At 38.6% G+C, this 25274-nt stretch overlaps 1 protein-coding gene and 1 long non-coding RNA gene across 11 annotated transcripts; one reads left to right on the top strand and one right to left on the bottom strand.

Annotated features, from left to right (window-relative positions):
- Window positions 1–1367: 1367 nt before the first annotated feature.
- LOC114873473 (R3H domain-containing protein 1-like) lies at window positions 1368–24497 on the top strand. Of its 10 annotated transcripts, XM_029181840.2 has the most exons (19): window positions 1368–1456; window positions 1527–1710; window positions 13007–13182; window positions 13279–13414; window positions 13586–13872; window positions 13953–14229; window positions 14300–14749; window positions 14839–15445; window positions 15531–15706; window positions 15798–16708; window positions 16782–16967; window positions 17048–17201; window positions 17316–17506; window positions 17588–17761; window positions 17837–17999; window positions 18102–18288; window positions 18361–18467; window positions 18614–18643; window positions 19445–21216. In XM_029181840.2, exons 4-18 carry the CDS (start codon window positions 13390–13392, stop codon window positions 18640–18642), a joined length of 3924 nt encoding a protein of 1307 aa, XP_029037673.2. In that variant the 5' UTR covers window positions 1368–1456; window positions 1527–1710; window positions 13007–13182; window positions 13279–13389; the 3' UTR covers window position 18643; window positions 19445–21216. The 10 variants fall into 10 exon arrangements, with proteins under 10 accessions (XP_029037673.2, XP_046143367.1, XP_046143363.1 ...); XM_046287411.1 differs by lacking the exons at window positions 18614–18643; window positions 19445–21216 and adding an exon at window positions 21663–24497 and having other exon boundaries at window positions 14327–14749; XM_046287407.1 differs by lacking the exons at window positions 18614–18643; window positions 19445–21216 and adding an exon at window positions 21663–24497.
- On the bottom strand, window positions 2962–3961 carry LOC114873482. The gene is made up of 3 exons (XR_003788948.2): window positions 3772–3961; window positions 3376–3576; window positions 2962–3095 (listed from the first exon to the last, which is right to left on the bottom strand). It is a non-coding gene; the product is annotated as an uncharacterized LOC114873482 (long non-coding RNA).
- Window positions 24498–25274: the final 777 nt, after the last annotated feature.

Raw genomic sequence — 25274 nt, 5'->3', positions numbered from 1 at the left:
AGTAACGACTAACGCGACATATTAAACGAGATGAAAAAAAAAAAAGAAATGCCATCAGGAGGTAATTACGCATGTAGTATTTCATACTATACCATCTGTTTAAGCACTTTTGTATTTTCCTAATGTTAAATATATTGTACAAAATGTCCTCTACACGTGAAAGGACAATGCACCAAGGTTCCCGTTGTGGCAAAGTTTAATGTGGATATAGTACAAAGCAATATGTGATACTCTTCCTTTGCGACGCGATGCCAGTCGAAGATTTACGGGGGGAAAAAAAAGAACAAATTGTCGACTTGTACAGAGTATTGCATATTACTCAAATATTTGCCGTTAGACGGGAAGTATCACACTTATTTTGGAGCAACGTGAAAGCGAACGCCAGTTCTTTTATCGTCGGCTTAGCTCGATTAAGAGTGTAACGAGAATTAGTATTAAGGTATTTGATCACCTACGACTTTAATTCATTCTTCCACATTACATTTTTCTTAAACATGCAAAAAGAAATTCACAAAGTGATCGTGAACTTAATGGTACACAGGAATAATTCTAAATACTTTCGAACGATTTTATATTCACTTTAGAATCGTAAATATTTTATACATTTTTACGAACAATACGACGAAACGGTTTGAGCTATACCGATAAAAAAAGAACAGCTTGTATATTGTGTAAAATTAGTGTATATATCATATACACTAATATACCCATAAAATTTGTAATTATTGCGCTAATCAGAGGGCGATTAACCCTTTATAATTGAAACGAATGGGCCTACGCTGGAGCCTGTGGAAATATTTTACCACAAAAGTATAGTAGATATATATATATATATATAAAAAGTATATATTTATCTATGTAATTATTATTTATTGATCTTTATTGTATGCTGGGAATATTGAGGATAAATGAATATTGTGAGATGCTAGAGGCTGGTTGCTTTTTAATCATTTCCATTCACATTATTGTGATCATTGCTATCTATCATTATCATTATCGTTGTCACTTTTCACGTCATTTCCATTATCGTTCTTTTATCATTCTTCTCTCGAATCAGTGTCTCATTGATTTGTTAGAGTTAATGTCAGAGTTTGACGAGAATCGAAATTGAAAAGAAAATGCTACAGGCCACTGATGTATATAGATAGAATGCCACCACTTTATAAAGTAATTAAGTATTTATATTCATATATATATATATATCCATTATAAAATATAATTATTATATTTGTACAATATACATATATAAGGCAGCCATCTCCAGTGAAACATTCATAACAAGTGTGTGATAATATTTGTAAAACTTGATATCCAATAAACAATCTTATGTTCTTTACAAATCACTGTTTTAGCTGCGTTCCCGCTGATAGAGGAAAAATGAAGCTACGCTAAGAAGAAGTTTATACCATAAATGCTCATTTCTACGACCAACTGCGGTAACAGTGAAAGGCGAAAGGTAAATTTTACGAAATTTTCAAAGAAACCCGCCAATTTTGACGAAGAAATTTCAAACCATCGTATTGTAGTGCCATCTATAACGAATGTGCTGCCATTTGAACGACTTGTTTTAATACGAACCAGCGAGAATAGATAGCGTCATCGGCTATCTTGTGCACGTTTAAAAAAAGCAAAGGACAACAATACGCGATCGAATGCGGTGAAAAAATCGGTGAAATGGTGGTGTTGTGTCGCGAATATATTTAGAACGAGGTAAGCACTTTATTTATTAATTAACGCATCGTTTCATTTGTTGCATGCCAATCGATCAAACGTACTACGTCTAACAAAGATTGAACATTATTTTTCACGATCGCATTCGTACACCTTAGTCGGTGAAAAACATTTTATACAGTCCACTAGGTGTCTCCGCTGAATTACACTATCAATTTCTGTTCATTTCAGGATGAAAATGTAACAATCTGTCGTTTAATTGCTTGACAATTTTTTCGCGTTCTATTTTCGAGTACAATGTCTTTTGGTGGATCATAACCTCTTTAAATACGCCACGCATAGTATCTGCGAATCGTTTCGCGTGAAGTACATAGATCATACGACAGGTACGCACATACATGCGCGTATACACGACAATGTTGTATGTATTTTTTATCATCGGTAGCAACTTACGATTTACCTTTGCAAGTAATTGAAAAAAAAAAAAGAAGAGACTTTAGTGTACTGAAATTATATCGCATCGACGCGACAGTCGCGCTTTACTCAATTTAATTAACAAAAATTGTATAGCTCGATATTCGTTTGACAGGAAAATTGAATATGTTCAAATATAATTTTGAATTAGAGAAAAAATTTATCTAAATCTAAACCATAATTTGCTATCGTGAATACACAATTTGTTTATTAACCTTAGACTTGAATTATTATTTCCATATAGAACTACAGTAATATCGGGTGCAATGTTTAATATTATTTCATATACATTTTAAACTATAACAGATAGTCAGACGCGCTATTACATTAAAATGCACAGGTATCAACGATAGCCGCTCATTTTCGCGGGAAGATAAGTAACACGTGGTTCGCTGTGCCTTATCTTTTTCAAGAAAAAAAAAAAGAAATAAAGTATTTTATCCATTTGCTCTTACGGAATTCGTGAATGTTTTTTTTTTCTTCTTAAGAAAAATAAAATGACGAGTATTTTGAATGACATTTAACGCGAATGTTAATTTTAACGCGATTAGGAAAAATATGAAAAGGGTTTGAACGTAGCCGCGATTAAATGAAGTGATTGAGAATTGATTTTTCTGTTGAGAAGCTAGAGAGGAAAATCCGTTCTCCTGGGGAGCCAAAATTCCACGGTGGCTTAATGCCCCCATCCCCCACCATGATCCGGCCTCTATTGATTGCTCTACACCGCACTACTGCCCTACTTTTATGACTTTACTCCACCGCCGTATTCCCCTCAATTTCACTCTATCTCTCTCATACTTGATGTTTTCCTGTAGGCTACCTCCAGCTCGTGTCAGGAAGTCATAGACACATGGGAATCATAGAGCTAGTTCCGTTCACCTTAAGACAGCTTTTCGGCCACATAGTTGCAACGAAGAACGTAGGACGTAGCTGGATTTAGCAGGATTTAGCTGGAATTGAAACTTGTGTAAGCTTCATGATCATTCAGCTTTATTATTGGTATACGTATATTAAAATAGTGGGTCTTTATTTGAAATGACGGTAGGGATTTTAGGGATTTGTAAATCCTTAGTTTAAACTACAGCATCTACAGAGAACATGACGTTCGAAGAATTAGAAATTCGCGAATCCGGTGATAAATCTACAAAGCTTCCCCTCGTCCATAAATCGACCTATAATATTATGCATTGCCGGTATGCAGCCTATGGATACTAGTATGTACATACTTACGTAGACGTGCGTGTGTCCCGTTCTTATCCTCATGTGTCACATGTGTATGCGGCATTGCGTGCACAGGATCAAGGCTACACGTGGTGCAGGTTTATTTTTGAAAAGCCTCTAACACGGCACTTCCGAAGGAACAAGGTTCTTTTTCCATCGTCTTGCGTGCAGCCTCGGGATATTTATACAATTTTCCATTTTCCACCTTGTCTGAAATTGAAATGATCTCTCATGGCAACGCTCTGATAGATAAATCAAGACGAACAATCGAACTCGATTTTTCCTTTCTAAGATTCTGATTTACCTTTTCGTTATTGGATATTCTTGTATGTACATTGATTTGATATCCTATCGTTATAGGATATTGTTACCGATTAAAAGTTTGTTAGTCGATTTATTTCTTACCGTTGCGTTAATTTCGCAGTGACGTAGGTCAACGCGATTTCAGCCGCGATGTCACGTTTCAGTGACGAAGCTTGTGTATCGTGTAGTCATCCATTGATCCTGGTTAAGTAGTGGCGTCAGAAACTGGTTATACAGAAAAGCGTATGTCGATTCTGTTACGGATCTTTTTATGAAAGGCTGTTCGCGTGCAATCAAGAGCTCTGTAATGTCGATGAAAATCAGTGATTAGTACCAAAGTAGTCCTCGTGTCGCAATGCATGGTGTTTATCTAGCAAGGTCATCGAAAGAGGGTAGAAACGAGATGACTCAGGCGGGATTCGTCGAACGATGCTTTCAATAGTGGGCGGTTGGAATCGATCGGTTGGTGGATTGGTAGGAAAGAGGAATTACCATTGAAGAGGAGTTGGCTGACACGCGAATCGTTTCTCCTTCGCTACCTTCGTCGCGAATAGAAGCCTAACCACCAGTCACGCTAACCCTGCACGAATCGCGTCCTTCTGATTACACTGACGTCATACACGTGCCTACGAAGAAGGTTCTGTTAACCTTCTTTCGAAGAATTCCCGGCCCCACCAGCATGGAGATTCGATCGAAGGTAGTCGGGTACGAGGTGAAGGTCAAGTTCACCAGTCGGACTCGGCCTATCTCGATGATTCGCCCGTATCGGTGCAACTATCATTCTTCTGATTAAGTTCAACCCATTTCAACCCTTTCTCACTTCTCGTTAACATAATTGAAAACGATGAAGAAATAAAATTATTTTGGTTAGAAGAAGTAGTAGGAGGGTTATCATGGACCATAAATCTACGTCATAAACGATTAAGGGTGGACCAAAGTATAGGAGCCCACCCTTAATAAATAAAAGACGGTCATTGTTCACCGACAAAATCTCGATAGTAGATAACACGACGTGTAGGAGGCTCCTTGAGGTCTGAAGATAAAAAGTGGCCACAGTGGCCCTCGATTTGACAAGGGTGTAGCGTGTTTCAATCTCATAAGAAACGGAATTGCTTTTCCAAGGAGGCAACAAAATCATGTCTTTAACAAGCTATTTGCCTCGTTGCTTTTTCCGCACCCTATGGTGTTGTTAAATAACTGAAATATTTGAATCGTTGAAAGTTTCGGATGCTTCCATTCGCTACACTTGATTCAAGTCCAAATCAAGTTCGGTCGTGACTCGTGAGGGTATGTATTGTTGTTTGTCTCCTATTTCTTAGTATTAGTTACGGTGATAGAAGACTTGAGAAACTTGACAAACTTGAGGAACATGCAAGTTTTATCGTTGCTTTGAATCACGTGCTGGTTTACACGTGCATCTATAGCCTTGCAAAAGCCGTTCCAGCTGTATCGTTCCTGATCGTTCCTGATCGTTTCGAGGAACACATAGTTTCCTGAGTATGAATTCTGAGTCATCCTACGGGTAAACAGGGTCACGTTACATCATTAATTTCTCCCCTATAGAAAGTGACGTTTCGTTAGAATCGCTCTTTGTAGCATGATCGTTTTAACGAGGACAAAAATTACTTTTCATCAGAAAGACAAATAATTGTGATCCGAAGCTGTATTCTGGTTTATTACGGAATTTTTGTAATTAGTCTATTCGTCGAAGCTACATACAAAGAGAAAGTAATGTTTGCCCGATTTCCTGGAATCATCTAATTGTTGATCGATGTAATTAATCCCTTGTTTTAGGATTTCATTTTTCTTTTTAGCAATTGCGTCTGTCAGATCTAACTGTTTTTATATTTTCCATTTGTTTTATACGAGAAATTTATTTTTTATTTCGTTTTGTATAGCTATAGAATATAGAAGAAAGGGAAATATGGAAAACAGTCTGGTAAGAAGCGGAAATTTGCGGATACTACTTGCACGTTCCTCGGATCACGAGATACAACGACCCTATGCCGCACGTGTCTGCTGAATCTTTTATAGACAGTCGGTGCTGCCTTTGTAAATATCGTAAGAAGATTCTATAGCATTTCAACTGGTCAATTTCCTGGATGATTAGCTGCCTATAGCTAAAGGTTCGTTCACAACCGAATTGATTGAAAATACTTGCTTAGCTGAGATAAGTATAAAATTAAATATAAGAACATATACGATTCTCTTCTTTGCACTTGCATAGTATAGATAAAATCATTTATTCAACAATTTTAAAGTATACTTGTATGTATGAACTTAGCTTGACGTTCGATTAGAATCAGATGTATGTATGATACATTGCTGTTCTTTCATGTGAAAGTGCAAATTTCCAGTCAATCTGAAATGCACTATTATGTGTGAATAATGTAATAGCCGGTAGTAGAACGTACACGCTTTCTTCCATCTTCTTCTCTATATAAATGTATCGTGCCAAGGAATTATTACTGTTAGTCGTTCGTGTCAACGATTGATGAGATCATTCTTCTTGCTCGAAGGTCTTTTTCTTGGACGATCACCTTCTTCTATTCGTTGTAAGGACTCTTACCTTTATATTTACAAACGGTGTTTTCTGCTTCTCCTTTCTCGTTTATTTCTATACACGCTTAGAAATAAAGAACGAATGGTACAGAGATAGTAGAAGGAGAAGGAGGTATTTTACATAGAAGGGTATGTAGTTGTTTGACTATTTAGCCAAAGGAGGACTATCTATCTGATTGTCAGTGTTGGTGAGAAATCGGTCCACGCGCGACGCGCGGCACGCCGTTAAAACACTCGCGTTATTTTTGGTTCAGAGGCCTACAGAGAGATATAACCTGTCAACTGCTCGAGTTACTTGCCTTCTCTCTTCCTCTTTTACGTTCTTTTCATTGATGCTGGCGTCAGAGACTATCCTGACGTAGACCTGGACCCAGGCCAAAATTGACCATTCCTCGTCGGCTACGTACTTGTTCGTTAAATACAGTTCACGTTGTTGTCGAACGGAATCAACAGGGTGTCTTTGATCGTTCTTCCTATAAGAGTAGATAATGTAATAGAGAAAATTGTTCTAATCCATTTTTATTTGCCTTTCAATTTGATTTTCATTGAATAGATTCGGATGTAAAGGTTGGATGTTAAAAGGACACGAAATGCAACTGTCGACACACCGAGGAACCGGATACGAACGAACAGTATTGATCCGGCATGAGCCGAAACCGCTTCTCTATAACTCCTTTCAATTTCAGAGTACATTCTTCCAGCTCGTCCATCCATGAATTGATGTCCTATAACGAGTGGAAGCACGTGTTGCTTCTCTGATTTATTCTCCCTTTACCAACCCTGCGATTCCTTGTCAGCTAATGTTGGAAAAATAAGCAGCAATTCATTTTCTATTATTACCTACCTATCTAATACATACCTATTTTTCTTCGCTCGAAACGGTTGAAGGTCTTCAACATCGACGGCTTTTGCTCTTTCGTTGGTATTCATTCTTTAACCGTATTCAAAAAAATTTTCAGTATTTCTTCCCGATAAAATAACAGATAATATTTCGTTAAAGATAGACCGAACGATAAAATACTCGTTACTGAATATAACTAGCGTTTGTGGAAAATATCTTGCGACAGAATTAAACGTCAGACCGTTAATTGCTTATCGACTATGTATACTGGCCACGAGAAAGGGAGGAAAAAAAGCGTGAAGAGATCGATGGACGTAGGTGCTAAATATGCGTTGAGATATATGTATGTACATATATCTGTCGATAGATAGGTGGGCAGTGCTTGGGCATCCTCGTCGTGAAAATATTTTCATTATAAATAGCGGGTCCGAGCGGCAGGGAAAAAGCACTGCTGGTTTCGCGAGGCTGAATCCTCGAGCGATTCTTTCGTAGCGAGCGTCTGCTGGTCTCGCGTGTTTTGTCGTGGAAAATCTTCGAGTCTTCCGATCAGATTACTCTCCGGCATTTTCTTCCTTTTCTAACTTGTTTTAACTTAATTTAGCTTCTTTTTAGGCTAAATATAAATATATAGAAAGAATTAATATCGATCTTTCTTTTAATCTTGTAAGGGCGATTAAGTTTTAGGAAAGAACTTGGCCAATTGTTAAGATAAGGAAAAGTTAGATGATAAACGAGCTCGATTTGTCTTGTTCGTGTATTTCTCTGACCTATTTATTGGAATATGGGTCACGGGGTTCAGCAACCCTCCTCACCCGGGGGTCGACCACTATACGAAGTTGACCTGAATAAAATTTATCCCATGATTTCTTCTAACTCTCTGCTACTCACTTTAACGTGAAAGGATTTTTGCAAAATATTTTCGTCGATAATGTGTAGATATTCACGGTACGAAATGAAAGTTTACCTTCCAGTGGATGGTAGTGTTTGAAGGATCTATTTTAAAATTCAAAGTGTAATAAAAATGACAGCCGTCAATGATCGTTGTAATGTTGTAATAGGCGATCGACGGTACACAGGAGAATATACAAGGAAAATAATACAGTTTGGAACAGTGCCGACAGAGCCTCTTCATTGTCCTTTTAGCTGGCAAATGGATGGTGTACCGATGGTGAGGTGTACGTAACATCGTGTTAATCCTACGGTTATTCATGCTACTCTTCGTATACTTCGAGCATCAGACATGTAACAAATTCATACAAATTCATTCATAGAAGAAAAATTGAATCCGAAAAGGTAAAACACAGAAAGTTGACGCGGTCCGATCGTTTCCAAGAACCGTGAAACACCACCGGAAGCTCGAGAATCGATATTTATAGAAGAGAAGCACGCGTCGATCGAAGTTCCGCAGCAGATTGTAATTTAAAATCACGATGAAAAATCTCAGTTGCCAGTTGCTTTGATAAATTTTAACCAAGTCTCGTCCGGTGAATCATCAACTGCTATTATATCGCATAATAGTGTACATACACGTTTAGGGATAGGCGGTTTCCGGGATGTCTGAAGGATTAATTTAGTTTCGAATTCCTTTTTCCTCGAAGGAAGGATTGTCTCGTTCCAAGAATATCAGTCTGCGTGTATACTGTGTAGGCTCTATAGATTCTTGTTTCAAAGAGATGAAGAAATTTTAATCTTCGCTTTGATAATTCAAATGTTATTTCATCCTTTGATCCTTTGATCCTTTGACCGCTAGACTAACCATCTAAAGAACGTGTACATGTGTACATGGTGTATAAGGTTAAGCAGAAGACTTAAAAAATGGAATGAAAAAGGTGGAGGAGAGATTTGTAGGTAAAACGGGAAGTTCAAAGAGCATCCAGATATCCTTATTCGAATGTTTAACACGCGGAGGGTGGCCGATGCGTCTGTCCAGGGAGAGTAGGTCGTTTCCATGGCGACAAGGGGTGCATCGGACTGGCACGTATCGCTAAACTGAACGTACCCCCCTGACGGCCTCTAACCTCCCCCATATATCCCACCTCCTGCGGAATATCCTACCCGTACTTTAGTTACCTCCTCGTGGCTGGGTCATCCCTCCCGTAGGAATTAGGTTACTTCCTGGAATTGGGTTCTCCCAATCATCTCTCGTGTGTGCGACAAATTTCTCTCATCTTAAACGATCATTTGATTTCTCTTGCTGATCACTAAATCAGGTCAGTGTGCGTCTATGGGGGGTAAACGGACTCCATTTACACGATTCTCATTTTTAGCCAGCCGGAATCGAGACTTAACGAGGGATCGGTATAAGGCACATCGGTTTGCGGCTGGTTTTTGCTTGACCAAAATGAAAAGGATTAATTAAAACACATTGCTCGAGGTCGAACGACTTCGCTGGTACGGGTGTGATTAATTCCGTTTCATTGATAATAGCCGACCTACTTTTGTCGACTACCTTTTTTATCGTGTTAAATAACCGACCAACAGTGTTGGTAAATCTTTTCTAGATTGTAGACAGTAATTTTCATCGAGACACGGGTTTTTACAGTTGCGAAGAAGGTGTTTACCGAACCCGATGTCACGATATCGGTAAACTAAACGCACCCTTCGGCCTTTTTTTAGCCTATCCCTGCTGTCCTACCATAGCGTATCCTCTTATCGATGCCCTACATTCTAGATGATTCTAGATGATTCTAGATGATTCAGGATGCGTCATGTGTCGCGTGTTTAGAACGATCAAACTGCTTTAACATCTCGATTATCAAATACAAGTTTAAGAAAAAAGGCCATAAAATCTGTTTGTAAGGTCAGACCGATTGTATCGCACAATTGGGCCGTGTCTAAAGGGTTTAACCTTCGTTCTACATAATTCAAAGAAGATATTGAATCTGTGTACTTTCCTTTTTCTTTCTCGAGGTTGTCACTTTGGTTAGTCGAGCGTCGCCTGATAGGTAGTTCTTTTTTAAAATAAGGACACCCTGTATTATTCCAGGGGACACAGAGGTGCACGACCTAGTTACGCTTGGGCGTGTTATATAGGTCATAGACACCATTCGTAGCCAGTCATACGTATACACGTGTGTCCCGTTCCCTTTTTCCACCTATGTATGTTTCTGAATATGGATAATTTCCACGTAGATCTACCGTTTTCCAAATGTAGGCTAGTCAGAGCTCATTATAGCTCATTATATATGTTCCATGCAATTATGAATAGCAATCGGAGGAATTTACCTATAACGTTGGAATAGTTAATTAAATCGTGATGCTATTCTACAAAGGATTTTTTCCTTTTTTATAAAATATCAACTATAAATGACAGGTTGGGTGAGCAAAGAGCCGACGGAAAGGGTGGTTGAATCGCTTCTGAAAGAATATGCAAACGGTAGTACATATTTTATGTATTATAGGAGGAAATTTGCTATCTAGATGGTATCAGTTGGTTCGCGTGTGCATTACTAAGCAATTTGTAACTTTCTGCTTCGCCACGGTCGTGTGTGCGATCGTTGCACACCCTCTTCACCCACCGCTGCATCGATCATTTTCATTGAAATTAACGCGTACGGTAATTATTACTTTGCGTCGTCGCGTCGAAGAAAGACAAAGTTTCTCTTGACTTCACACGAAGGAAGAAATATTTTTACAACCGAACCGAACCGAACCGAACCGAACAGACGATCTACGATTATCGTTGGTATAACAGAATAATTTACTAATTTATACGAAGAACTAAACGTGTACGTTCTATGTCTTGTTTGCACGCATTTATTATTTGTCTTCGTCTTCTTTATAGCCTCGCAGATGGTTCCAATTTGCGAGCAAATAGACAGGTGTTACCGGTATTACTTAATTTGCCACGAATTAAAACTATTCTCTTGATATTCAGCTTCAATCGTTTTATCGTGTATGCCATGTGCATAATATACGTCGTTGAAAATTGATAACTAATGGGAAATATCTATCAGGATATTTCGCAAGTTTTCAAATTGAGAAATTAAATAATCGTATCTTCGGTAAACGATATAACGATGATGTGCCGCGCTATATACGATCGTTTTCACTGCGGCAGTTAACGTCTTAACGAAGGCCGCCACAGTAGAAATGTATATGTGTGGTCAGACACGTTAAAATTCTTAACTACACACATATTGGGGATACTGGTTAATGGTTCATTTTAACATTCTCTACCATCCCATGATTGATGATAAATGGTTCTTCTTTTTTTTTCTCTCTAAACTCATACATGGAGGACCCTTTAGTAAGATACACATAATCGTTTTAAATGAAAAGATATCATTTCAGCGTCGCGGATAAGTAATAGAACTGTTTCAACTGGAACTGTTAACTGTATGGAAAAAACTGTGATAAGAGAAAGCGTGGCACACGAGTCTCTAATTAGAAGTATCGTAGGAACAATGATTCGTTCGACACCCGGTACACTTGAAACACGCGCACGCGTGCACTTGCTCGACATTCGCTCTTTCTCTCTCTATCTGTTTCATTTTCCAGAAGCATTTTTCCTTCGTCTAACCCCTTCTCATCCTTTTATTTCTTCGTTCTTCTCACTCCCGAAAAATCAGCCGCTTCTCTCGTTTTTTTTTTCCCCCTTTCAGCTTTTCTTCATCCCCTGTTCCGTGTTCCCTGTCGCGTGTCTACCTCTCTGTTTCTCTATTTCTCTTTGTCGCTCTTATTACCTAGAACCTCTGTCTCTCGCGCTCTCGATATCGTTCTCCTCGTCGAGTTCGCGATCAGAGAGACCCGTGACGGGTTTCTCTCTCAGTCTCTCGCGAAAAGCGGTTTCGTGGCGACGTACCGTTGCACTCGATAGATCGTGGCTGGTCCAGGTCCTCTCTCCCTCTCTCTATCTCTCTTTCTCTCTTTTCTCATTTTCTTTTTCTTTTTCTTTTTCGTTTTTTTTTTCTCTGTCCCTTTTCTATTTTTCACGACGATCTCTGATCTTTCTTTTTTCATTTCCATTGAGACACGAGCGAAGACCTGACCTATCTAAATTTTCATCGCTCGGCGCGGCGCGGCGGTCCGGTTGATCTGGTCTGTTTGTCCGATACGAGTTTCAAAGCCGAGTTACAAGATGATCGTGGTCGGTGCGTGGTTCATGGGAGATGATGAGTCGCGGTAGGAAGAAAACGTGGTGGCTGGTTGGCCGAGATAACGGCGAAGAAGGGATTACGAGACGGCTGAGAAACAGTGTATTGCTATTTTCGAGACGCCGTGGAGCCTGGCCAACGCGTGCGTCCGGTTTACGGTAGGAAAAAGGAAATTAAAATGAAAAAAATCCAGTGAAAATTGTGGATGGGGATGGAAAGAAGGTGGTCGGTGATCCACGAGGATCGAGGATCGAGAGACGCGAATCGTATCTCGTTAGGTGTGTTGTTTACGTAGCCGTGAAAAATATCTTCTTTAAGTGGTAGATTCGATTTAAAGACGAGGTGAAAGTTGAGTGATCTTTCTTTCGATCAATCGATCGATCCCCTCTGTACATAAGAAACTAACTCTTCTTTTCATTTGCTGAAACGAACTGATTTCTCGGTGTTTCTTCCTATCGTATTTCATCTTGTTGCTGTAAAAATGATCTCTATTTCAGCAATCCGCAAAGATTGCTTTTAGTTTAACGACTCTGATCCATCGAACGCAGACGTCAATCTACCCTTTTATCTGTCATTGTTTCCTTTTCCACATAGACTGCTTATGAATCGAACTACGATTACAAATCGAGCGGGAAAATTCGTTTACAGTGTGTAATCGTGTTGGTGAGGACTTTTGTGTTTTTATAACTCGTAACACTGCTTGCATGCACGAAGAATTTTTCAAATCTTTTGCCTCCTTTTCTTCCAGTGCCAAAGTAAATGCTGAAATAAACTAAAAACATGATGTTTTTTTTCTTGTTCACAAAAGTGACGATCCTCGTGTTATATCTGCTTACAGAGTGTACGATGTTGGAAGGTGGACGTGCAGTGATCTGGCTCCTTGTATCAGCCCTACAAGCTGCACGCCACCCGAAAGATTCACCTACTAACCCAGTTGCACCTGTTTGAACCCACCAGTTGCAGAGTCCTGCACCGTAACCCCATGACGCGTTTAACACATGGCCCGCCTGGAGAGTAAGTCTTATTCACGCTCACCATTTTTTTTTTTTTTTTTCTTATTTCCTCCTTTTATTTCGCTTATTCCTTGTCTTTTACTTTTTTATTAACCAGCGAACAAGCATCGAAGACTTAGCCGACAAATATTACAAGAGAAACGTTCACATTTTCTCACCTGTTATCCAATGGTTATTGCTAATTACTAGATTTACATGTGTCAGCTGTATGCAATGGAGTAAGGGTAAAAAAGGTATCGACACACCCTAGTTTCTTGTAATTACTTTATTTGAAGGAAAAGTGATCGATTAGTCATGCGAAGTTCCGCGTACGGCTAGGCATAGAATAACGCGCGGGCACTAACGCTTTAAATGTTTATTAATTAGAGAAAGAAAAAGTTTGAATAAAGATTTACTTGTTGCAGTACCAAGTATAGTAGTGCATAAAGGCAGCAGGTCGCACAGTCGACCTGAAAGTCCCACGGTGGTGGTGCGAGGAGGAATGCCATCAGTGTCATCCTCCAGGCAAGGCTTCGTCGTAGGTGAACGCTCGAACGCGTTGTATCGGAACAGTTCAGAGTCGGATATGATAGACGGGAATGTCAGTCCGAATGTCGCCACTTCTCCAACATCGAATTCGATCCAGCATCGTGTATCGCCCTCTTGTCCCCCCGATAAAACGGACACAGAGAATAAAAACTTTCGTAACAGGGTACGTAAATACATAATGGATCCCCTTTGAAATTATTCGAGTCAAAGTAACCGTGAATTCTTCTTTTTCTACTTCTTCAGACGAATACGAAAGTGAAGCTGTTGGTTAGGAGCCATGCTATGAGAGAATCGACCTCTCCACCGAGGGAACCGCACAACGGTTCCTCGTCTCCGCATAGTCCTCAATCGGTGGACGGCGAAAAGAAACTTTCCGCGGGTAGCCTGTCATCTAATTCCACTAACGCAAAGCTCAATAACAACGAGTCAATGTTCAATAGTAATCTTTATCCGAATCAATCCCCGAAGCAAATGCGTAACACGGCCACTTCGCCTACTTGTCGAGCTCCATCGCGAAACGGTAATGTTTCCTTCCTTAACATTTATAGCAGAAAACAGCTCTTGGTTGTGATCTTCAACGTAAAATTCAGCCTTCTTTTTGCATTTCGTTCGGATAGGTCAATCTAGTCCTTCTCAACTTCATTCACCAAAGAATCATACATCTCCAACGAACGGCAATAAGTCGGAGAATCATCGTTCCAAGATGACAGGCTCGAACGTGATCCAAAAATACAATAACTGCGTGAAAAACAATCAAAACGATCGACCAGGCCTGCTACAGACACCCGTATCCCCATCGAAGTCTGGTCAGGCGTTACAGCACTCGCCAAAGAGCACGAACCTGGCCCAAAATGCGCAAAACAATCAACAAAAATCGGAACAACGTAGGCCGAACACGTTGAACATTTGCAACAACCACTGTAACAACGCACAGTGTGGCAATACTCTGTCTGTGAGCAGATCAGGCTCGAGGCATAAATTGAGGCATCAAAATTCTTCCCAGGGTAGTTTTGACAGTGCTTCGCCATGCCTATCGCGAGGTTTGCCTTTTCTACTTTCCATTTCAATATTTTGAATATTTTTAAACGTTGCTTTCAACTTTTCAAGAGGATATCCTTATTTTTCACAGATAGCAGTACGGAATTGTACACGGACAGTACCGGGATAGATCTGGAGCATTTCATCGCGGAAACTATAAATCGTAATCAAAAGGATCGCACGGTGCTGTTGAAAATAGAGAAAGACTTGATAGAATTTGCGAGGGATAAACAGAAAGTCTGTCATAAATTTCCAAACATGTCATCGTACAATAGAATGTTGGTACATCGCGTGGCCGCTTATTTCGGAATGGAACACAACGTTGATCAGTCAGGTTCCAGTGTCATAGTTACTAGGACAAAGAACATGCGAATTCCGAATACTCGTTTCAAGGAACACATTAGAGACGATTTAATTCTGTCGGAGGAACCTCGTCGAAGTATTTTGAAACGAGATTCCAGTTCGTTCGAAGACAGTTTCAATTTCAAGTCCCCTGACAGAATGTCCGGTGATTATTGTCGACAAAACAAGAGTTTCGAGGAACGAGAGGAGGAATACGAACGCGCTAGACGAAGGATATTCAAGGATAGCAGTGGAGAGAGTGGCGAAGTTACTTCCTGGCCATATTGGTCCTCTTCGGAAAGTTCTGATGTTTCTGCGAGATACCGTTTGTTGCATCCTTCGGACCACACCATCAGGTAAATGTTCTTTCAACTTCACTTTTTCCCCACCATAATCGATCAAAAATTGATTATATGTTTTTATTGATTATATGTGTTACAGACAAATGAAACTCACGAAAGGAGAATCTTTTGATGGAAGAGAATCTTGTCGAGGTTCTATATTGAGGCCATCGGTTTCCAAGTCGTTCAGTTTTGGTGGTTACACCAGGGGTATGCTTTCTAGAGGGGACAGTGTCACATCTACTCACAGCGCAGGAGCTCGACTTATGAAGCAAGGTTTGCCTTCCTCGTTACATCGCAATGCAACAAATTTGGTTTTTTAAATAATTTTTATATTTTTGTAAGGTGAAAAATGAATTTGTTGCAGATTCAGGTGCTAGTATGTGTTCACGACTGAGTCCTTCGAGTAGCGGTTACAAGTCACAAAGCCAGCGTAGCGACGCAACGATATCGCCTTCTCCTTCGCCATCTCCTGTGGCAAACATGACGTGCAGTCATACCCAAGTATCTAGTCAGGATCTCGCATCGCCAGAGTCTAATAACCAAACGGTAATGTGGGCAGTCACTAATATATCCAGTGTACCGCCTGGTAGCATAATCATAAACCCCCAAACCAATCAGCCATACACGAATCCGGATGGTTCGATTTATCGATTCGATCCGGAGAATCCACCAAAATTTTATACGGCTCCATCCTCGCAAGAGAGCAATGGAAACAACGCGTCGCCTGTTAAAAGCGTAGAAACATCCGAGCCATGCAAAGTTACGAATAATATAAAGAATGAGAATAAGAAGAAATCACAATGCAGCAAACATGCTAGTAGCAATACAACTACAGTTACTCGTGTGACAAACTCTGCTACGTCACCGAGTTTGCCATTTACACCGCCGCCGCCACCACCACCGCCACCACTACCACCGCAACAACAGCAAAATTTAGGACCATCGCCGTTACAGCAGCAACATCAACAGCAACATCAGCAGCAACAGCAACAGCAACAGCAACAAACTCTAGTCAAATCGTCATCGACGATGCAAACTTGTAATCATAACCAAACAGCTCAACCATATTCGACTTACCCACCTACCTCAGAAACATACAACCACGGTGTTTTTCAACCCCATGTGGGTCAGCAGACTGTGATGATGGCTCCTCATCCGAGTCAGGGTCAGGCGAACGTTCCGAATAATGGTCAAGGGGATGTATACAATCAGAATTCAATTTATACGAATTATACAGCAGTACCTGTACAGCAAGGACCAGTATCGCAAACAACAGTAAGATGCTTCTTTTATAGATTAAAAAATACAAGTTCAATAATAAGTTACATATTTTTATTATTCTATTTAGGAAGTAACTGAATTATCGGGATATTTTATGGGTATGAGTATCTATGATCAACGTGTAGCAGGAGAAAATCACTCTACACCACCTCATTCTTATCCACAACCACAGCCATCTGCGAATCAGACAATGCAAAGTATGCAGACTATGCCACAAAATTATTGGCAACCACCACCGCCCAATTCAATGCCAGTACGATTTATTTTTTATCTCCTTTTAACGTAATTTAACATAACTTGGTGTTATATTATATCGTCACACCCTTGTTTCAGCCGCAACAAACAATGTATTTTGTACCTCCACCTGGTGCAGCACTTACAGTTAGTCAGGGTCCAGCTGATAGGCAACAGTTGCATCAACAGCAAAGATTCACGACAAATTATTCTTTTAATGCACAAACTATGACTCCTCCGAGCCAATCAAACTGTAAGACGCTTTTTGTTTTTGTTTCATTTTTTTCTTTTCTTTTTATTATCTTTCAATGAAGTCTTTAAACAATATTTGTTTATCAATTATTAAATTATATCATTCGAATTCTAGCTAATTATGTGGGCAGCTATCCAGTACCTTACAATTCGATGCCTACCGTGACACCAACACCAGGCGATTACACGTACCAAGCTCCGGTTCACATGGTCCCCACGTACTACCCACCAGGTCAAGCGACGATTCAGCCACCACCTGTCATGTATAGAGTACCTACTCCACCAAATACTCCAACTTCTAATCAGGCAATTAATACCGTTTTATCTAATACTATCATAGAATCTGACAATCAAAGATGTTTTACTAAATTTGCAATTTATTTATAGATGTCTGGAATGCCATTGATGTACGTTAATTCTGGCAGCTATCCACCACCAACAATGGTATCAAATGGAACCTTCGGTCACCAAGTTGGGCATAATGGCACGTCACCGGCGCCTCCTGGAACGTATATAACTCCCGCGCTGGTTCCTAATCTGGTTTTCAGGCAAAATGTTCCTGTAAGACTTGAAACTGTTACGTTTTTCGGTCGGAATTCATTTTATTATAGTAATAATATTCAACAATGGCCATAGGTTGTTGCCGGTGTTCGAGCTTCGACACCAGGTAATTCTCAGAGAACAAGCAGGTCGCCGACTCCAGCACACGAACTCTTCGGAAGTGGGAGCGGGGACAGAAACGCACAACCCCAACCACGCTACCCACTGCCAATGTATCAGGGTGTTCATATTGTGCAAGGTATGAAACGTACACGATATACGTTCAAAGAAATAAGTAAGAATTCTTTTTATGGATTCTTTTATATAGATTCGTATGTACAAGTTATTTCGTTCTTTACAGGGGATATGAGATTGATGCATCCAGGAGTACCAGCTAACCCGCGGTTGCAATATGCACCAGTACCATCACCACCAGTTGTTCAGGGCTGTCCACGACCTTACAGACCACCTTCGTACTCGTCGAACGCCTCAGGCGCTGGTACACCCACCTCGTTTGATGGAAGAAATCAGAAGATTCGTAAACAGAGGTGGTTTTACAAACTTTACCAGCAATTCAAAGTTCGATGTTGCATTATTCTATAATATAACTTATTTATTAGGTCCAAAGTAACACAATTATCATCAACCGGCGCGCGGTCCAATAATCTCTATCAAACACCTTCCATGCCATCGCTTTCGTCTAATGTACCGAAAGATATCAGAGAAGGTAAGAATCGGCATAATGTATCGTTCGATTAGATGTTCGCTCGGTACGTTGCTTGAAAGTTCTGTTACATTTTTACCTTTGTTCCGCTTATGAAGAATGTAATGGTGACACAAATTTTTTACACGTATCTTGTATCTTCTTAAAAGCGAAACCTGTGGAAGACAATATGATATAAGGTACAGAACTTCAGTATAAAATACTACAAAAGAAAACACGGTATTTACATCGTAACATTAGGTGCTTCTTCACACGCGTTGATTTCGCTTCAATTGATATGTGTTGTTCAATTGTTCGTGTGAAAACGTGCCTGGAAAATACTTCCTATTTTCATCATCTGCTTTTATCCGCTTTATTATTGAAAATTCGTAGAAAAGTAAAAAAATAGGAAGCATAAGTTTTCAGTGCACTCGTGACTGTAGCACTGTACGCTTACACACCCACGCGCACAGGTTTCTCTAAGTCACTTTTTTTCTACGTTTATTTATTGCAAATGTATCGTGTTACGATGAATATGTTCACTGCACAACGATATAAGTTTCTTTTTTTTTTTTTTTTTTTGTCGCTTGAATTAGCATGACCGTTTCAGTGCCATAAACGATTATAAGAAGAATGGATAAAGTCTATAAGTGCATTAGTACGATGGCACCTATTTCAACGCGGAACCACAGCATCCTGGCACTTAAATGGTTACATCAGTCTTATGCTTTGTGTCATACAACAATTAAAAATAGTTACTTACAGCAATCGCGACAAATTTTTAATTCAGATCTGGATACATCTTTTTCTATCATACACATTTACAATTCATTGTGTGGAGTCAACACGGAATTCGGCTTGAAATCAGCTGTTACCAATAGATCATCAGACACTCGTTTAACGCAATCCTGATTTGCACAACAATAATTCACTGGCATTGTATCGTGAGGATCACGCGAAACGAACCAGCCGTGCTCTCAGAAATAATATTCTACTTACAGGGACCGTGAAGGTGACAATCACCAGTCGAAATCAACTGGTACAGTATTAAGTACCTGGGCCAATATAGGAACGAAGCACCGGCTGAACGTGATGAAAAGACAATTGATTCGTTGCAAGCTGATACACAAGAAATTGAAATGGCAGCTCGTGGTTCATCAGTACACACACACGCGCACGTGCGCATATTTACACAAAACACACAAAGTACACAATGATCCTTATTATTAATATTAACTATACTTTTAATTAAATATTTAAGAGAAGAGAATATATAAAAAAAAGCACACACTGATAGAGTATAAAATTCACGTGTTACAAAATTGAGAAGAAACGAACAAGAACGAAAACACCTCTATGATAACAAAGAAACGGTTATGCGCGTATCTTTTGATAAGAAAAAAAAAGGGGGGGAAGAATGAAAATATCAATATATGCCACGTTGATTTCGTTCACAGTATTTGGATACAGAATAGTACGATAAAAAGATACATACAGATTGTTTTACAAAAGGATACATACCGTGAAAAGTGGAAATTCTTCGTAGCGAAAGGAAATTGAAAAATTTTTTATCATTTTGACATTTCTGGGACTTCGTGTTCAAAGTACAAGTAGTCACAAATGAAGGCGTTTAGCTTTCAGTTTTTCAATTTTGTTTAACCATGGAGAATTTATGGGTTTTACAGTGCATTTCATTTTTTAAGACAGTCTGTATTTATACGTACGGAAAGAGAAGGTTTAATGTGTGCATTGTTTTCGCTGTAGAGCACGCTTAGACACAGTGGGTACACACCGATCAGAGTTACTTGAACAGAATTTTAACTATTACAATTATTATATATATATATATAATATTATATATATATATATACAGTATATTATATCTGGAGATATTTTAATCGCGGTTTTACAGATACTATATGAATGTGAGATTTACTTTTAAGGAAAAAAAGGTACTTTTAAAAGTGAACACAGATAAAAATACACAGGGATTTCTTGTACATACAAGATCCGTGTATAATAATGATAAAAACTAATGTACGCGCATTACAAAAGTACACGACATACTGAGTACGTTTACAGCACAGCTGCAATCCATTCGGAATATCTGGATTTGACTCAACGTTCCTTTTTAAGGAGTGATCATTGCTCACCGATTCTTCCATATACTGCCACCAAACGGTTGCGTTAATCTCTCAAAGGGAGTGACAGTGAAAAAAGAAACGAAAGGAAGAAATAAAAATTGCTGCCAGTTACGATACATGGCCACACGATCAAATTATTTGCTACCTCAATTTTGTATCAAAAACTTTTTAGTCTGTATCGGCCTTTAATAGAGTAACAATTTTTCAGAGAATTTTTCATTCTTTTCTGTTATTTCGACAATGGAGTGTCGACGTATTCAGGCATGTTCATCGTTAATAAGATACTTTCTTTTTTGTCCCGTTCAATCATTGATATTCAACGTCACTTCTGATCTCTGTACGATTACTTTAGTCCAAGTTAATGTAACTCGAACGAACGTGTAAACGTATTCAGTACATGGTCTATGTAACTAGTTCGACACAGTAGTTAAGTAGCGCGAAACCATCACAGCTTGGTATCACGAAAAGAGAATCTATCTCTTAAATATTTGATATGTTGTTCTTTCTTTTTGTTTCTTTTTGTCCATATTAGGGAATTGATGAAAAATGTAATCGAACATAGGACGCATGTTCGTGATATTTTATTTCCAAAGATTAAAGTGAAACGCGAGAGCGTGTACTGTGTTAACTATGATTCGTCTTCCAAGCTTCACAGCACGCTTCTGTATCTCATAAATGTCTCAGCTATGTAAATAGGTATACATTTCATGCCCTTGTTCTGTAAGGAATCAATATGTCTATCAGTTTGACAGCGGTGATGGTAACGCGTGATTGTCGTAATTAATAATGTTTCCGTCTGTGAAAAAAAAAAAAATGAATCTGCGGATCAACGTAGACGATTCTTGCGTCACTATTGTAAATTGTTGCGTTCTGTAATTCGTTAATCGTTCAACCCTTTCGTTATGGAATTCATATAATTTAAATGAAAACTTTCAATTTTGTAAACTCGTAAACAGTTTTTGTATTAAAATGTAGGTCATAGCGAAAGGGTTGACGTGAATGATGTGTTTGTTCAATTTAAGTTCAATGTTTGATGAATCGTTTCGTTCAGCGAGGGGTGTATGTTGTTCCGCAGGGGATAAACCAAGTGGAATCCATCCAGAAGCTTCGCTTACGGTGATTGTACTTCAGGACGTAGGTGAAGGGTGTGCCTATCTTTTTATGAGAAGTCAAGCGTCGAAGAACGCGCGCAATCGCTACCTTTTATCTACCCTACGACAACGAGCGAACTAAAAGGAGAGGGCACTATTACTTTCTTCTTAAGTGGAAGCGTGATAAATTAAATTAAAAAGTTGTAGGTTTAAAAATCGCTGGACAAAACATGAAAGAAAGGAAGAGAGAGAAAGAGAGTGTATGTATGTGTGTGTGTGTGAGAGTGAGAGAGAGCGAGAGCTGAACGGAGATATCCAATGTTTCAATTATAAAGAGATGGGCGCACAACCGTAGTGTTTAACTGTACCTAAAGTCGTCGTAGTGATTAATGAAGATAATTGTACCTATAAAAAAAAGAAGACAGTTTACGAATCTCTCTAAGACACAATTAAAAAAGAAAATGACACAGAATTATCGGCTATCCGAGAGAGAAACCGTCTGCAAATATTGTTGAGTGTTTCATTATATCATCGAGTTATCAAGAAAGGATAAAAAGAAAAGGATTTACAGCGTGATATAAATTTAAGTACGAACGGTAGTTCGCAGACAGTTACACTGACGTCTAACAGCCGAACGAAAGTCATCATTGCAATTGCACACTCACATTTATTTATTTTTCATTTTGCTCGTCGTACGCTTTTATAAGGTCGTTCGATGGATCTGCTGCGCTCCTAAATTGAAAGGGTTACTTATTTTTAATAGTGACTAAATTGCTTATTTGAAAGTTCAACAATAACTATAGTTTCGTTTTATCTCCGTTTGTTGATATTTTGAATTAATACATGGAAAATGGAAAATTGAAGTATTAGATTTAAAAATTTGTAAAAAGTTGAAAGATGAGTCAACAGATTTATCGAGGGAATCAGAAGGGATTTCGTAACATCGCCTGGACTATTTCTAAAGAAAAAAAAAAAAAAAAAAACGCGAGCGGAGAAAAGAAGAAAGAGAACGTCGAGGAGATTGGCTCGAGGAGCATTGAATTAACGATACGAAAATACGATCGAGAAGAACGGGTGATAAAAGTCCGCAAGACCTCAACGTTCGTTTCCTACTATTTTTGTATGCATAACGTAAAAAGGAGATTGATGGTAGTGAGAATAAACAGTTCAAGTATGAGAGAGAGGGAGAGGATGATCGAAATGGTGAAGATAGATAATTGAGGATGAGAATTGAAGTACGCGTGAAAGATTGATGCTTTTCGTTTTTTTCCCAGGAGTTGCTATTTCCTGATCACCTTTCGTTGATCGCGTCGCTCATGCCTTTTTCAGATCACATGTTTTTCTTTCTTGCATTTTCTGTACTCAGCTCTGATTCTTGATACTAACCCTTTGGTACTTCACGTATGTATACCTTTCAGGCACATATCTGTAATATTTTGATTCGAGTACCTTTCTATTTTTCTTACGCTTTGTAATAAAATAATTATTTTCTACAACAAAGATCGCATAACATGAAAAGATCGAAGTGCAAAGGGTTAAAGAAGGAAATTTGTCTTTTTTTTTCAAACAAGCATAATTCTAATTAAAATTGTATCGTTCGTCGTAGAAGTTGATGCTTCGCGAGAAGTGGCGACAATTTTATTTTAATCCTTTGGTTATGGCTAAGTTAGATTTTATGCATCACGTACTATTTTTTAAATTAAATCAACATCACAAGTTAATTTTAATTTTAACAAATATCATTAATATTCGTCGCTTCTTGCATAGCATCTACACAAGTAGCGTTAGTAGATCGGAGATCGGTAACTTAATCATAGTAATCTCGCATTCATTCTTTATTTTTTCTTGAAAACTCTGTGCGGGACGCAGAAAACAAACATCGATTCATTTGTTACCGGTCTTCTTAATCGTCTAGCTGGCGTGAACTCGTTGTTTCGTTGACGAAAGTGTATGAAACGCGATGATTATTGTGAATATATTTGAAAGTTCGATCTCGATTGAATTGAACAAGGAGGACGAGTTCTGAGCAAGTTGCATCGTATATTTCCCTTCTTTATAAAATATATGTACTTGATTAATTTATCGTTTCTTTAGTTGGACATATCACATGGGATAGGAACAAACGATGGCTGTGCCTTTATGCTTAAATATTATATGTTAGATGATTTTTTTTGTTTTAATCTTGATCCTTGTTCCTTGTCCTCCGTCAAGAATTCGAATGGTAAATCAACCAAAGGTATCTTATGTTTGTTAGAAAATAAAGGCAAGAGATCGTCAAATGTATTCACTGATTCTTTAGGGGGTGCATACCTGAATGAGATGTTAACTCTTTGAGACTCGAAAAGATTGAATCTTTTATTATCATATTAAGTTGATGCAGAAAAATTTGTCGTATTTCATATACGTATACAGAACATTTTGTGTATTCGAGAAAAAAATCAATTTTGATTCTCAGAGAGTAGTAAAAAAGGTAATTGAGGAGACGCGTGTGTGCGAGTTGAAAAAGAAGGGAACACCATGGGGAAAATTAAGAAAAAATCGAAGAATTTGTTTATGTATAGATCGCGAAGGTGACCGAGAAGGTGAATTGCAATTAAATAGGAATCGTATGGTGGAAACAAAGAGCTACACTACCAACCCAAAGATGCACAACATCATAGAGAGTCGGACAATTTGATAGAAGTCATGTCAGTCTAATTATATTTCTTGTTATATTATATACATATATATATATAGTATATATATATATATCTCATATTTTCCAAAAACGAATTATATATAATTCAATAAAAAAGAAGACACTCTCGTTTGATACTTTGCGAGATCTCTGAATTATTTCCATGATCTAACGTGTATTTTTTTTGTTCTGAGTATGTACAGAAAAATGCCGGGGCGAAATTGGGACGATAGTCGTCCCTGAGTTATTGCGTTGTCCCTCGAGCGGCGGCGGTGTGAACTAAAATTTAAAAGTTACGTGCAATGGCGTTCGAGTGGCAACAGGAAATCGAGGTCCATAAAAAATGAGGTAAATAGATTGTTTTACAGTCTATCGTTTGCTAAAGTTACTGAAAATCATATATTTTTTTTCATTACATTCGTTGTTTAACATGATACGTAATAATTTGACATATGACGATGCGAATCGTGTAACTTTGTACAATTCGATCTAAGTCACATGTTTGAAACCGATTTCATATTATTATTAACAATATCCACGAAAATCGATATCAATGGTATTCACGAAAGTTAAATTTGACCAACAATCAGTTATAAAATTCTGTTTTCGAAATTAATAAGCCACGAAAAGTATTGTGTCTCGAAGTTTGCGTCGCGTCGTCTTTGTCCACTAACGTCGCGTCGTATCAGTCTTACTCGGTCTCTCGTACGGTAAACTTGTCTATATAATTTCGGGGTTTTCTACTTTTTAATTAATGCTTGTGTGTTAGTAATGTGTGCAAGGAGTGTGTGAGTAAGGAGATGACAAGGGTAACTGATGACATCGAAAAAATCAAAGCAGCTTGCAGTTTTTAACAACCAACAACGCACGCTACAATTTGTGAGTCGATTTACTTTTTCTAATTTCAATATGGCGCTGG

This window comes from Osmia bicornis, chromosome 10, assembly GCF_907164935.1.
Source record: "Osmia bicornis bicornis chromosome 10, iOsmBic2.1, whole genome shotgun sequence".
Lineage (NCBI taxonomy): Eukaryota > Metazoa > Arthropoda > Insecta > Hymenoptera > Megachilidae > Osmia > Osmia bicornis.
This window is presented reverse-complemented; position numbering and strand designations above follow the sequence as displayed.